Source organism: Lithobates pipiens, unplaced genomic scaffold, assembly GCF_037356315.1.
Source record: "Lithobates pipiens isolate NorthernLeopardFrog02 unplaced genomic scaffold, aLitPip1_a1.2 Scaffold_18, whole genome shotgun sequence".
Taxonomy (NCBI): domain Eukaryota; kingdom Metazoa; phylum Chordata; class Amphibia; order Anura; family Ranidae; genus Lithobates; species Lithobates pipiens.
In genome coordinates, this window is record NW_027507758.1 from 354,226,758 (window position 1) to 354,241,333 (window position 14,576).

Here is a 14,576-nt window from a genome sequence, read left to right on the forward strand (position 1 = left end):
TAGATATTAGCTTCACTTCGGAATGCCCTTTTTTCTTTTTTCTAATTTTTTTTTATTGTTTCCCTATTTTTATTGTCTCTCTTTAACACATTTTATACTAGTGTATATTAATACTGCACAATCCGTACTGAACTTCTTTCATATTTCTGTTCCAGAGAGTAAATCTACATTCCCTAACACTTTGTTAGGGCCCTTCCTCCTCTGGGCTGGCCGCTAAGCTGTCGGCTAATTGCCAGCTCTCTTCTCTTTCCACAGTTACCAGCTGTTCCTGATGATGCTCGCCTGACCTGCCTATTTAAAGCCTTCCTGCTCACTTTTTCATTTGCCTTCACGTTGGTCACATCACAGGGAACCATCTCCTGCTGTTTGTTTCAAGACTGGCTTTCTGACATCCCACCTGGCTTCTCATCCTGCTTGCGGTTGCTCTCCTTAGATCCCTGACTTCCGCCTTGGCTGATTATCCGATATGGTTAATGAACTTTGGACTGGCTGACTACCCGATCTGGCTACAGGACTCTGACTATGTCTGACTATGCTTTTTTCTATTTACCTTTTTATTTTTATTAATAAACAAGTGTTATTGATTGTACTTCTGTCTCAGTCTGTTTCATGGTTTCTGACACACTTCTGCACCAGAGAAATAACCATCTTCAATAATGTCTTCCCTGAATATATTAACGCTTAATGTATAAGGTCCCAACTCTCCTCCAAAGCGCACTAAAGCCTTTCAATTTTTCTCCAAACAATTGGCACATGTGGTGTGCCTACAGGAGACACATTTTTTTCCCACAGTCCACACCAAAATATTTCAGCCGTAAATACCCACAAGTTTATACAGCATCAGCCATTACTAAACAAAGGGGAGTTCTAATAGCATTCCACCGCACGACACCATTCACCCTCACCAAATTGCTCAAAGACCCTGAAGGGAGATACCTAATCTTATCTGGATTGTTATTGAATTGAATGAAGTTACTATAGTCTCCTATTACGCTCCTAATAAAAATCCTCTACTATTCCTCTCTCACCTTTTTCAGTGATTGATTCGCATAAACATGGTACCCTTATTATTGGAGGAGACTCAAATCAAACAATATACCCATTCCTTAACAAATCCCCAACCCCTCATACCAACATCTAAACTTTCTTACCAGAGACTACTGAACCAACACTCACTACTTGATACCTGGCGAGAACATAATCCTGCAAGAAGACAGTATACACATTACTCTCATCCTCATAAACAATTTTCCCATAGAGATCATCTTTTTGTTCCAGTTAGCACCTCCACATTCATTCTGAGCTCCAATGTTATACCTTGTACTTGATCAGACCACAACCCAGTAATAACAACTCCCTCCTCATTGGTTCCGAAACCCAATCATAAAACATGGTGCATAAATGACAGGCTCTTAGCAAATTATACATTTAGATTAAACTTGGAGGAAGCCATAAAAGACTATCTTACTCACAACAAGGACTCTGATATGGATCCTTTAACTCAGTGGGAAGCTCTCAAACCCTATGTTAGAGGGGTCTGTATTAGTCAAGCATCTCATATTGGTAAGTAAAAACAACAACTTCATAAACGCCTAGAGGAAGCATTTTACAAAGCTTCTGAAACTTTTCAAGCTTCACTATCCTCACATAATAAATTAAATTATGATAAATCACGCATAGAACCTTACCTTTTTTTAACAGAATCAGCCGAGAAAACTTCATGCAAAACTAAACACACCTTTTACATGCAAGCTAACAAGCCAACTACATTTCTTACTTTAGCACTACGAAAGACGAATTACACCCCGAAACCTATCTGCCTATAAATTGCTAAAGATATCTATATTAGCAACTCACTGAAAATCCTTAACGAATTCAAGAAAAAACAGAACTAAACAAAGAAACTAAAATGTTAAACCAATCACACCTAAACAATCTCTTATCTACGATTCACCTTCCTTCACTCTCTCAAACTCAACAAGACTTACTAGAGAAACCTATTACTGAGATAGAAATACAAACTGCCATGAAATCACTTAAACTACATAAACGCCATGGTGTTGATGGTTTATCAGCCACTTACTACAAACGATTTACTTTGCTATTGTCACCCCTCATGGTTGATGCCTTTAACCTTCTTCTTAATGATCACTATTTGCATACGGAATCACTCACCGCCTCCATCTCCATGATCCCCAAGCTCAATACGGATGACACTTCTTGGACTAATTACAGACCAATATCTATCCTTAACATTGATATCAAAATTTTAGCCAAGATTCGCTCTTCCAGACTCAATCTTATAATTGGTTCTTTGATACATAAGGATTTATTCCCTCAAAATACGCCGAGCCACAATTCTAGCTCATATAGCTCGTTCCCGCCATATTCCTACATGTTTCCTTTCATTAGACATACAAAAGGCATTTGACTCCCTATCATGGCCTTATCTACATTCTGTTCTTAACCGATGGGGATTTGGTCCACATTTCCTCTGATGGATCACTACCTTATACCATAATCCGAAAGCACATATTGCATACTCAGGATTTAAATCTGATTCTTTTAATATAGAAAGAGGAACTAGGCAAGGTTGCCCCCTTTCCCCTCTTCTTTTTGCTTTAGCAATAGAACCCCTAGCCCAACGTATCAGAACTAACACAAACATTAAAGGTCTAGAACTTGGAGGCTACCATCATAAATTATGCATGTTTGCGGACGATGTCCTATATTTTTAACATCCCCTATAATATCAGCACCAACTCTTCTTGATATCCTCTTAAAATTTGATATAAAAATGTCTATCCTTCCAAAAATGTTATGTCTATATAGGGTTCTTCCTATCGCTATCCCATCACATTTCTTACATATTTTACAACAGAAAACTTTACAATACATTTGGGGCAATGTCAAACCTTGATTACCTAAACCTACCCTGTATTCCCTCAGAATCAGAGGGGGTCTGGATGTACCAGACTTTACCAAATACTATTATGCAGCACAACTGTTACAATTAACTAAATACCATGCTACATCTGAAATTCCACTATGGGTGGCATTGGAATCGGTCGACTGTGATCCTCTTTCTATAGCAAATCTTTTATGGCTTTCTCCATGACGTTGGAAGCTTACTAATCCAATTACCAAACACAACCTTTCAATCTGGGATAGACTGAAAACTCAATTTGGCCTCCAATCTTCACACAATCCTCTCCTCTCGTTCTTACATAACCCATCATTCTACCTGGCCTGGTCTTCCCCAACATCTTTCCTAGCTTGGTCAAAAGTGGGATTAACGAGGGCATATCATTTCTATAAAAACTGGGTTATCACACCCTTTCCAATTCTCTGTGAAACATGTAATATCCTGTCCTCAGAAATGTTTAGGTACTTACAAATCAAAAATTTCCTGTCTACTAATACACCTTCAGACTCAGCGTCTCCTAATCTCACCGAATTCGAAAAGGCTTGCAACAATAATCCTCATAGAAGAGGACTCATATATATATATATATATACTCAACTACTCTCACACAACTCTTCATCCTCACTGACTTATACCAAAAAATGGGAAACAGACCTTCAATTACAACCAGAACAAATCAACTGGTCCCAAATTTGGCATAATACCAAATGAGCATCACCTAATATTGTCGCTCTCAAAATTAATTACAACTCACTAGATGGTACCTAGTCCCTGCCAGAATCTCCAAGTTTTCTCCACAATACCCGTCCCAATGCTTCCGAGGATGTTCAGCATTGGGAACACACATGCACGTATGGTGGGAATTTAAAATAGTTGAATCCTTTTGGTTGGAGGTGTTTAAGATGCTTTCCACTATGTTTAATATACCTTTGCTTCCTGATCCAGCCACAGCACTCCTAAATGATAAACCAAATATTTTATCGTGCCACCAGTTTAAACTTATGTTCTTCATAACCACAGCAACCAAACAGACCATAGTGAAAGCACAGAAATCTGACTCACTCTGTATTTTGTCATTTAAGAACAGAATAACTCAATTAATGATCCATGCAAAGACTGAAGCAATCTTACTTACAATTTATCGAAGTATGAATATGAAGCCTTATGGAGACCATGGTTTGAGCATTTCCTACCTCCAGGATTCGATAATTCATTATTTCTTCTTTGAAGGCATTATATTAGGACAACCTATAATGCTACTATAAACTATACCTATTACCTTTAATTAGTGGTTCTCTCTGGAAATTCCCCCATGTCCCACCCTCTTATCTCCTTACCCCCAACACTGTGCAGTTACTACCTCCTTCACTTACTACTTGACTTTCTTGAAGTGTAATTAACTAAAAATAATTGGAAAGACTTATTTAATCTCCAGATGAAGCCAAGCCATATTGCAGGAACTTGGCCCTGGAACTATCTTCTGATTCTCCCCCAACTATATTACTTCCTTTTCTCTATTATACTTACTTTCCTGCACCTTACTTTTCCCCCACACTTCTTAATAAACTTATTCCATCCTCATACCTCTTATACTTTACCTTTAATTTGTATAATTCTTGTTTTCTGTATTCACTTTATATGATATAAACATAAACAACAAGATATATTGTGTGTTACTTTTCATAACATAATTGTCTATGTGATGCATTACAACTGCCTGTTACCTTATATATACAAGAATGTTATTATCTTTCTTTGTAAACCTGAACTATATTTAACTCAAAACAATAAAATATTTTAAAAGAAAAGTATTTATTTCTTGAAAATATAGATTAAACAGTTATACAAATATTTTTATTCTACTGGGACTCTGCATTTAGAAAATATTTAATGTTCTGGTTTTATGTAATTTTATAGCCAAAAATGCAGATTTTAACATCTGTGTGAAAAATAAAAATTGCCAGAGAAGGAATGGCTAATCAACTCTTTAAAATGTTGTAAAGTGACCCAATTTCTACCTGCAAAGAGTCAAATATTGCACACTGAGCTTTGAACTGTTAAGCTGTTAGCTATCTGGGGGTCCTCATCCACCTTTCAGGGGTAAGGGGATGCTAATTTCTACTTATAGGGTTTCCCTGCCTTTTGTTTGTTTCATTGTACATTATTTTCTTCTAATTCACGGTTTTCCTACATATCATTTCTAAAACCCAGTCAAATGTTTGAAAGGGTGATAAAACATGGCAGCACTTACCTGATAGTATTTGCCATCATAAAAACATCCACATTCGCTGATAGGGACACAAGTGGGTCCACTGAGTACAAAGCCATTATCGCATTCACAAGCATCAGTACAAGGCTTACTGCAGTTACTCTGAGCATTCTGGTCCTGGCATGTGGCTGGGCAAGCACTAGTACAAGAATTGTAGTGACTGTTGGCAGAACATGGGATGGCTAAATAACAAGGACAGATACAAGTTCATAAACATGATAAAGGAACCAGGTATAACTATAGCCTTGGAAGGCCAGAAGTAATTGCAAGTAGCAATAGCAATTGGCAAATAATCTGTGGGCATTGGCATGGCATTCAAAATTAAAAACACCACATCTACACTATATTTACTGTAAGCAATTATTTTCCTTTGCATACAATATTTTGTTTTGCCTACTAGCATGAATCTGCTGTTAATATTAACCAATTGACCACAGGTAGGTTTTAACCGCTTTATAACCAGACCATTTTTTGCTTTTCAGCACTTCACTACTTTAACTGGCAATTGCTTGGTAATGCAACACTGTATTCAGCTGAAACATATATTATTATCAATACCTATACTGTACAAATATTAACAGTGGTATATGATCACCACTGTTTATTTTTTTTATATACATGAAAAAAAGACTGAGCTTCTAATGACGTAGACCTCCTTCCAGCTCTTTTGTAGGGGTTGAGTATAGAAGGGAGACAAAGTTGCTCGTGGCCCCTCTCTCCCCTCTTTGCTCTCTATCTGTTGCATATGCCACCCCGCCATCCATATGTCGCTTTTGGCCTTACCAGGACCCAGAGCTCGTTTCCCCTCGTGCTACTCCGTCTGCCACCCCCACACAACGGACGCTGGTAGTCCCTGTTGATCATACCGGATTTGGATTCCTCGAGAAGGTTGACGAGCTCAACCTACTCTTCGGCTTGACCCTTGTCTCCCCGCTCCCCATCCCGTAAAGACCCATCTATCCAGACTAACACCCTTCCCCCCTTCTTTTCTCCCCCCCCCCTTTTTTTTTTTTTTGTGTGTGCTTTTGCCTTGTTGTTTGTTGTTGTCTGTCTTCCTCTTCGTTCCCCTATTGACAATGCCTGCTCCCACTCCACGCCAACAGTACAATAGCCTGAAACTAGTATCTTTGAATGTAAAAGGGCTTAATATCCCGGAGAAACGCACTCAAGTGCTCTCCCTCATGCGATCTTTGCAGGCAGACATTGTCTTCCTGCAAGAAACTCATTTTTGCTCTAAGTCGATCCCGAAATTATTTAGTCCTAGATTCCCCATCTGCTACCATGCCACTTCCCCCACCTCGAAATGCAAGGGGGTATCCATTCTCCTTGCTAAGAATTCCCCCATTCAAATAACAGATACACTAGCTGATGAACAAGGTAGGTTCATCTTCATCAAGGGAACGTTTAGAAATAGGAACATTACACTGGCTAATCTTTATAGTCCTAATACCGCACAAGTGCCTTTCTTCCGTGAGACGATAAACAGACTATCCGAATTTCAAACAGGCCTATTGATCCTGGGCGGGGATTTTAATGTTCCACTTGACCCCCTCATTGATACGTCCTCCGGCACCTCCAGCATTCCTTTCAGAGCCATTAAGCAAATTAAGAAATGCCTACAAGAGGCTTTTCTTCATGACACATGGCGCACACTCTTCCCAAAAGAAAAAGATTTTACATTCTTCTCTATTCCTCATAATAGATATTCGCGCTTAGACTACATTATGGTCTCGCAACAGGATCTCCATCATCTAACGAGAGCTACCATAGAACCCATGACAATCTCGGACCATCATCCTGTCACCGCAACTCTCTCCTTCCCCGACAAGCTGACTCGATCCAATATATGGCGGTTAGACGCAAGCATTTTGACGGATAAGATTAGGGAGATGGAAATTCGAGACTGTTTAAAACATTTCTTTCATGAGAACGATACACCCGACACATCATTCCAACTGCAATGGGAAGCCCACAAATGTGTAGTGAGGGGGAAAATGATTGCTATTGCTGCTGCAATGCGTAAAGAGAAGCAAGCTAAAATGGCAGCCCTATTGGCCAAACTTAGAAAATTAGAGGCGCAACACAAGCGCTCCCTTGCCCTAGATACCCAAGTTGAATTGACAGAAACCCGGACTTGCATCCAGGAAGAACTAAATCGCCACGCCAAAAAGAAATACATCTTAACCCAGAAGCTCTTTTACGAATTGGGCAATAAACCAGGCCATTTACTGGCGCAAGCCCTGCGGGCGCAAAGAGCCAAGAACACTGTCCACCAGATACGATCACCAACGGGTGACATACACGAATCAAATCCTGCAATAGCGCGTGAATTCGAAAAATACTACGCGTCCCTTTATAATTTGCACAGGCATTCCTCACATACCCAAGATACACAACAGAGGCAGCAAAACTTTAAAAAATACCTGGAAAACTTACCAGTGGGGAAAATTTCTAAAGACGCCTCAGAGGCCTTAGAAGCCCCGATTTCCTCCACGGAATGGGTAAAGGCAGTGAAACAAATGAAGCCGGGTAAAAGCCCTGGGCCTGACGGTCTGACGGCGGCGCTTACTACAAAATTTTTATGGAAACCCTCCAGACCCCCTTTCTAAAGGCATTCAACACCCCCCATCTCTCTGGATCTCTCTCAAAGGGGCTCCTTGAGGCACATATTACGGTCATACCTAAACCGGACAAAGACACCACTAACGTGAGCAGTTATAGACCCATATCCCTCCTAAATGTGGACATCAAGATTTTTTCTAAAATGTTGGCTAACAGGCTCCTTCCACTTCTTCCCTTTTTAATCTCCACTGACCAAGTAGGTTTTGTCCCTGGCCGTGAAGCGAGGGACAACACAATTAAGGCCATTAATCTACACCATTTAATTACTAAATCAGGGCAGAAGGCCATGTTTTTATCCTTAGATGCGGAGAAGGCGTTTGACAGAGTAGCATGGGATTACATGGAAGCAGTGCTATTAAACTTGGGCTTAGGCCCCCATATGCTCAATCTGATCATGTCTCTGTACTCAGTCCCAACTGCTAGGGTCAGGGTTAATAATACTCTGTCAGACGCCTTCCCCATCCTGAATGGCACGAGACAAGGCTGCCCTCTCTCCCCAATTTTATACATATTGACATTGGAGCCCCTCTTACAAAAAATTAGACTCAATCCAGATATCAAAGGGGTACGAACCCCATATAGAGAATTTAAATATGCCGCTTTTGCGGATGATATTCTTCTTTTCATCTCTGAGCCTGTGACCTCCCTACCAGTGGTCCTTAAAGAATTTGAGTACTTTCAGTCGATAGCTAATCTTAAAATTAACTACAACAAGTCTTATGCCCTGAACATATCTCTACATAAAACGACGAAAGACCAATGCGAACTTAACTTCCCCTTTCACTGGAGGAGTGATTGTATCCCTTATTTGGGAATTAATCTCCCATCGGACCTGTCTGAATTATATACTAAAAACCACTTACCCTTACTGTGTAAGTTAACAGATGACCTTGTCAGATGGAATAGACCCACGTTCTCATGGTTCGGTAGGGCTGCCATTTTAAAGATGAATGTGCTACCTAGACTGCTATATGTGCTTCAGGCAATCCCTATACAACTGCCTAGCTCCTTTTTTAAGTCCTATAGGAATATATGCACCAAATTCTTATGGGGGGGAAAAACCTCAAGAATTATCTTCAGACATCTCACCTATCCTAAACACCTGGGGGGGGGATCAGCCTCCCCGACATTTACAATTACTATAGGGCAATCGATTTAGCTAGAATAGCGGATTGGAATCTTCACAGTCAATACAAGGATTGGATCCCATTGGAAGCCTCCTTTACCGGTCTCTCTCTAGCTACTATTCCGTGGCTGGAGCAGACCCACATCCCGCCGGAACTATACCAACATCCGCTGATAGGTCCTACTCTAACGTGCTTTAAGCAAATTTGCTCCCAATCAAGGCTCTCGTCGATACCGGGCCCTCTCACGCCACTTAAGCTCAACCCTAACTTTCCCCCGGGGATGTCTTCCCAATTCCTTGTAGACAGCTGGTCGAAAAATCTCGTTCAGGCCTTTCACTTCTTCGATTCGGGTAAACTACGTGCAACATCAGACATTGCAACTCTTATCTGCTAATTGTACACTTCCTGAAGTCGATAGACAAAGATTCGGCTTGCTCTAGGCCTCTCACCACATTTGAAAAACTATGCACTCAAAATGCCCCACAGCGGCATCTTATCGCTATCACACATAACCTCCTATTCGAGGATATACGTCCCAGTTCGGGCAAGCCCTGTCGGAAGTGGGAAGAGGATCTTTTGATAACGGTGACGGATGATCAATGGGAACGCATATTTCAGAATATCCACTCAGGTTCCCTTAATGTGAACACGCAAGAAAACGGGTTCAAGATTCAGGTTAGGTGGTATCGCACACCCGCTCTCATTAAAAAATTCTACCCTTCGGCCTCTAACACCTGCTGGAGATGCCGGAATGACATTGGAACATTTATGCACATTTGGTGGACGTGTCCGTTGATACAGGCTTTCTGGAAGGACATTTGTCAAATTACATCCCAGGTGACAACATACCAGATAGACGCAACTCCGGCCCAATGTCTGCTCCACCTGACACCTCTACCACACAGCACATATCATAAGTCACTGGCAATGTTTATGCTTAACGCTGTGAAACAATGCATTCCCATCCTATGGGGCTCCCCTAGGGTTCCCACACTGAAAGAATGGTTTCATAGGATCAACAAAATGGCCGACATGGAAGAACTGATTCACATTTCCAGAGATACAACTCAAAAATTTAACATGATCTGGTCTTGCTGGAAACATTTCACTTCCACCCCAAAATACACTGGAGTTATGGCACCAACAAGAATATAATTAGGTTCTATTCCACGGAATACCTCACGAACATGTTAAGGCAGCTTCTGAGATGGGGGAGGTGGCAGAATCGATGACTTAGCAGAGAGTGACATTCTCCCCCGTGTTTTAAGGGATTAACATCCTACTCTTATATGTGACCCCCCCTGTGCATGTATGTTTTCCCCTTTTTTTTTTTTTTTCTCTCTCTCCTTTTTCCTCTCCTCTGCCTCTGACCCTTTGTTTACCCCCTCCCCTCACCCCTCCCACGCTTAATCATTCCTGAGAATTTGAAGGCGTGCATCTCAATGGGTAAAATACGGAAACCAGATACAATATTGTATCAAGTACGTCTGAAGAATCCCAATGTGATAGTTTACCAGGAATAGTATAAGAAATGTATTTTGTACCCTGATGTCATTATTTACTCTTTACGTGTCACCATAATACTGGGCCTCTTTGAAAATCACCTGGGGAAGGTACTCCAACTACGAAGAGAGATTAGATCCACCCTTATTTGAGTACCACCCATGATCTGGCTACATCACACCTCCCAGGTAATTGTGGTTTAGATCTATTTTCTCGATTGTGCATGTAAGTGTTCATATGTTAACTCTGATAACTGTTCATGATATTTGTTGTTTTACAGCCATTGGATATGTGTTTCCGTAGGCTATGATGGAATGTCCTTTACTCTCCTATGTGCTTCTGTTATTTCCCTTGTTTCTCCCAATAAAATGTTTTTCAAAAAAAAAAAAAAAAAAAAAAGAAAAAATGACTGAAAATGTTGAAAAAAAACCCCTATATCTTTTACTTTCTGTTATAGAGCATACCCAATAAAATCTAATTTCTTCATAAATGTAGGTCAAAATGCATTCTGCTACGTCTTTGGTTAAAAAAAAAATCTCCAACAGATTCCTTTATTCGCATTGGTCAATGTGGATGAAGTAATTTCCAGAAAAAAGTGAAAAAGTATATGCCGAAGCATAGGAGCTATTACCCACTGACCACCTCATGCCCCTAATGCTGGGCATACATATTCTTATTTTAACTGCAGTTAAAAGCAACTACAGTTGTTTTGTGAGAAAAGCACCCTGCTGCTCCTCCCTGAATGAATACACAAATCAGTGTTGCAGCTGATTGGAGTTCCTGCAAAGCAAACAGCAACAATTTACAATAACACACTGTAATGATATAACATTAACTAAACTTTTCAGAAAAATAACCTTTCCTTTGGTTTTAGGATCTTTTAAAATGCAATAGAAAGTTTTCTGACTACCTAATATCTTTACAAATCCTACTTGTGCATAATTGTGTGCTAACTGCATCTGGATTTGGGGATGGGGCATAGTGCCCTCTGGATAAAAAAGGGGTAAGATGATAATTTCCTGAAATTTTGGGTAGGAGCTAGTTCTACTAGTAGCTTTGTAAATATCACATGCATTGTATAGAGCAAATTGTTGTAAATATATGGAACCTTTTTTGTATCAGTGTCTATCTCTGAGGGAGGCTAAATATGACGTCATCATTGGGCACTTGAATTCTACAATTCCCATATTTATATTTTAGTTTTGACGGCAGAGAGGCTTTTCAACAACACCAAGACGCCGTGTGAATTTTGACCCTTGTATCTGGCTGAATGGAAGACAGGATGAATACAACACATTTGTCCTTCCATTTTATTTCTAGTAGTTCTTCATTGCACAAGCAGGCTTTGTCCCTCTTTCTAACTGGGGTGTTAATGAGCCATTGGGGAATCCCCTGCAATTAGATTGCATGGTGCCACAGAAGCCAATTTTTTGAAGGAACAAATGTCCAATACGTGCCACACTTGCATAAAAGTTGTTCATGTACAAATGATACTCCATACGGGACAAAGGTGACAAGTCAAACACTATCTTACCATTCCCCCCAATGTAGTCTGGGCATTCAGGGGGCTCCACTTGATTGTCTTTTCCCTCAAATTCTAAAGCAGTATATATAGCTTGTGGCCCTCCTACAGAGCCTATACATTCTGACCCCATATATGGCATGCAAGCTGGGGAGATATAATGCAAGCCTACCAGTAAAATGTGCAAAGGACTCAACTATGCAGATGTTTTGTTGGGGTTATACACATCTGTAAATTTCTGGGACAGGTCATTTATGAGGGGCTGAATTATGTGGACATTATCCATGGCTCCATTTTATATTGTATATTTAAACTTACTTTCTGTCCTGTTGAAAACAAATTCACCAGACAGAAAGTGTGAACACCAGGGACACCAATAGAAAGAAAAATCTGACAGGGGTTCCAGCCTTCCCCTACTCTATTAAAGGAAAATACTTTCATTCCTTGATGAGTTGGTTTTGGAGCGTTCCCCCACATCTTGTCTTGTAAAACATTGTCAGCAGGACAAGTGATCTTAAAACTCTCTAATAATAGTTAAAATCTCACAAATATTTCTAATCCTTCCCCACTCTACCCAAAACTAAGAAAAAACTCTGGCGAACAAATACTTTAAGTAAAATACTGGCCTCAAATAAATTATAATCTAAAATGATTGATGAACTGCCAAGCAATTCTTTATAAATGTTTCTGTTATATGCTGCTGTTTTATAAGATTAGCATGCAAGATTATATCAGTATGTTCATACAGGAAATAAAGTATCCCATTAAAGCACTCACAACAATAGCATTACTTACAACAGAATGTTGAGTTTCTCCAAGCAAGGATGACTTCTTCTCTTTGACAGGTATCAGCATAAGCTTCCAGTGCTTTACATAAACTGTCATTACCAAGAGCGCACAGATCAACTACACAGCTGTCAAAGAAATAGTCTGCCTTGATTACAGAGTGACAAGTCTTGAAAGGACCATCTTTCATGGTTAACAAACCACAGAATTGGTTGTTTGAATAGAGTTCCTCTATATCTGGTGGACATGATGGTGAAGGTGTAGGAACAATTGTGCTACATAATGAATCATCATATTCCACCTTCCAGCTGTCTCCCAGCTGATTTGAGTTCTGGGCTAACTGTCCATCTGGCATCATAAAGTCATCATGTCGGATGCCATTAAAGTTGCCACACATTCCACAGGTTTGATTAGAATATGTCATTGGGATCCTTACATCCACTGTATGGTCAGTGTCATAAGACACTGTAAGATAGAATTCATATAATTTAGCCTCCAGAATAACATATCTACCACTTTGCTTCACAGTCAGAGATGGATTGACCAAGATAACTGGAAGATTTGTCCACATGCCATCTACCTGATAACCAATAATACACGTGCAAGTTAGATTTACTTTGGAAATGCAACACCATTTTAACACCATATAAGATATTACATGTATATTCAATGAAACTTACCAAAACTCGACTGGACTCGTTTTTAACAATGGTTATTTTGTGATCATAGACATCCACCATAACTCTATGAATATATGATACAGTTGGATTCCCATTACAAGGTTCGTTTTTTGCCTCAATGTTAAAATATAGCAGAGATGTGGCATTATTGCAAAGCTTGGAAAGAGTATATGTGCATATTCCCATAAAGTGCTGAATTTCCTTATCAAAGGTGTAGTAATGAGGATCCCCCCAAATTACACAATCACCAAATGATAGATTATAGCAGTCGAGAACTCCATTTATTACACCACAGTATTTGCCAGGTGCACATGAAGCAGAATTGCACAGTAAACTACCACCGGCAGAGGGACATCTGCATTTAGTGGAGCAAGTATCATCAGTCCAGAACTCCAAGCCTATCGGGTAATGTTTACCATCTTCCCAACATCCACATTGACTGCTTGGTACACACGTCTTATCATAGAGAAGATATCCCGGGTCACATACACACCCTTCTGTACAGGGAAGATTGCAGTTGGATGGTGATATTGGATTGACACAAGTTGCTGGACAAGCTGTTCCACAGACCTCATAATGACTGTTTGGAGGGCAATTCAGAGCTGTAAAACATAAACTATTTGTAAAATCTATACCAGACTATCACTGAGTAACAATATGTATGTGATCAGCACTAAAGAAGCAGATACCAAAGCCACAAGCCCCATTTAAACTCAGACTATTTTACTCTGGGTCGTGGAACCAGGCAGGGGTGCCCATTATCACCCTTGCTATTTGCCCTGGCCATAGAACCTCTGGCCCGGGCAATTAACCTCAACCCCAATATTAGGGGCTATGTTAAAGGAGATCAGGAGTTTAGGCTGAGCATGCATGCGGATGATGTGCTCCTGTTTTTGACGGACCCCATTGTCTCCATACCTAACCTGGTTTCCATCCTGCATGATTTCCGGGGTCTGTCTGGTCTAGGTGTTAACCTCGCAAAATGTTCGGCTCTACCGATTAATTTTCCCCAACAGACTGCAGCACAGATTCAAGCGAATTTTGGCTTTCCTATGGATTGTCAGACCTTCTCCTATTTGGGGATTAAACTAGCAGCTTCTAGCCATAAAATATACCTCGCTAATTACCCGGCTATGTTTTC

At 40.2% G+C, this 14,576-nt stretch overlaps 1 protein-coding gene across 1 annotated transcript in view; it reads right to left on the minus strand.

Moving 5' to 3' along the window:
- The window catches only part of LOC143986718 (uncharacterized), a 148,193-nt gene extending 134,346 nt beyond the window's left edge, over positions 1-13,847 (minus strand). The window contains exons 1-3 of the mRNA XM_077485123.1: positions 13,436-13,847; positions 12,765-13,335; positions 5,178-5,377 (exon numbers count right to left, since the gene is read on the minus strand). Of these exons, the coding sequence (XP_077341249.1) occupies positions 5,178-5,377; positions 12,765-13,335; positions 13,436-13,621 (957 nt within the window). The 5' untranslated portion in view covers positions 13,622-13,847. The remainder of the gene's footprint in view (positions 1-5,177; positions 5,378-12,764; positions 13,336-13,435) is intronic.
- Between the last annotated feature and the right edge of the window lie 729 nt (positions 13,848-14,576).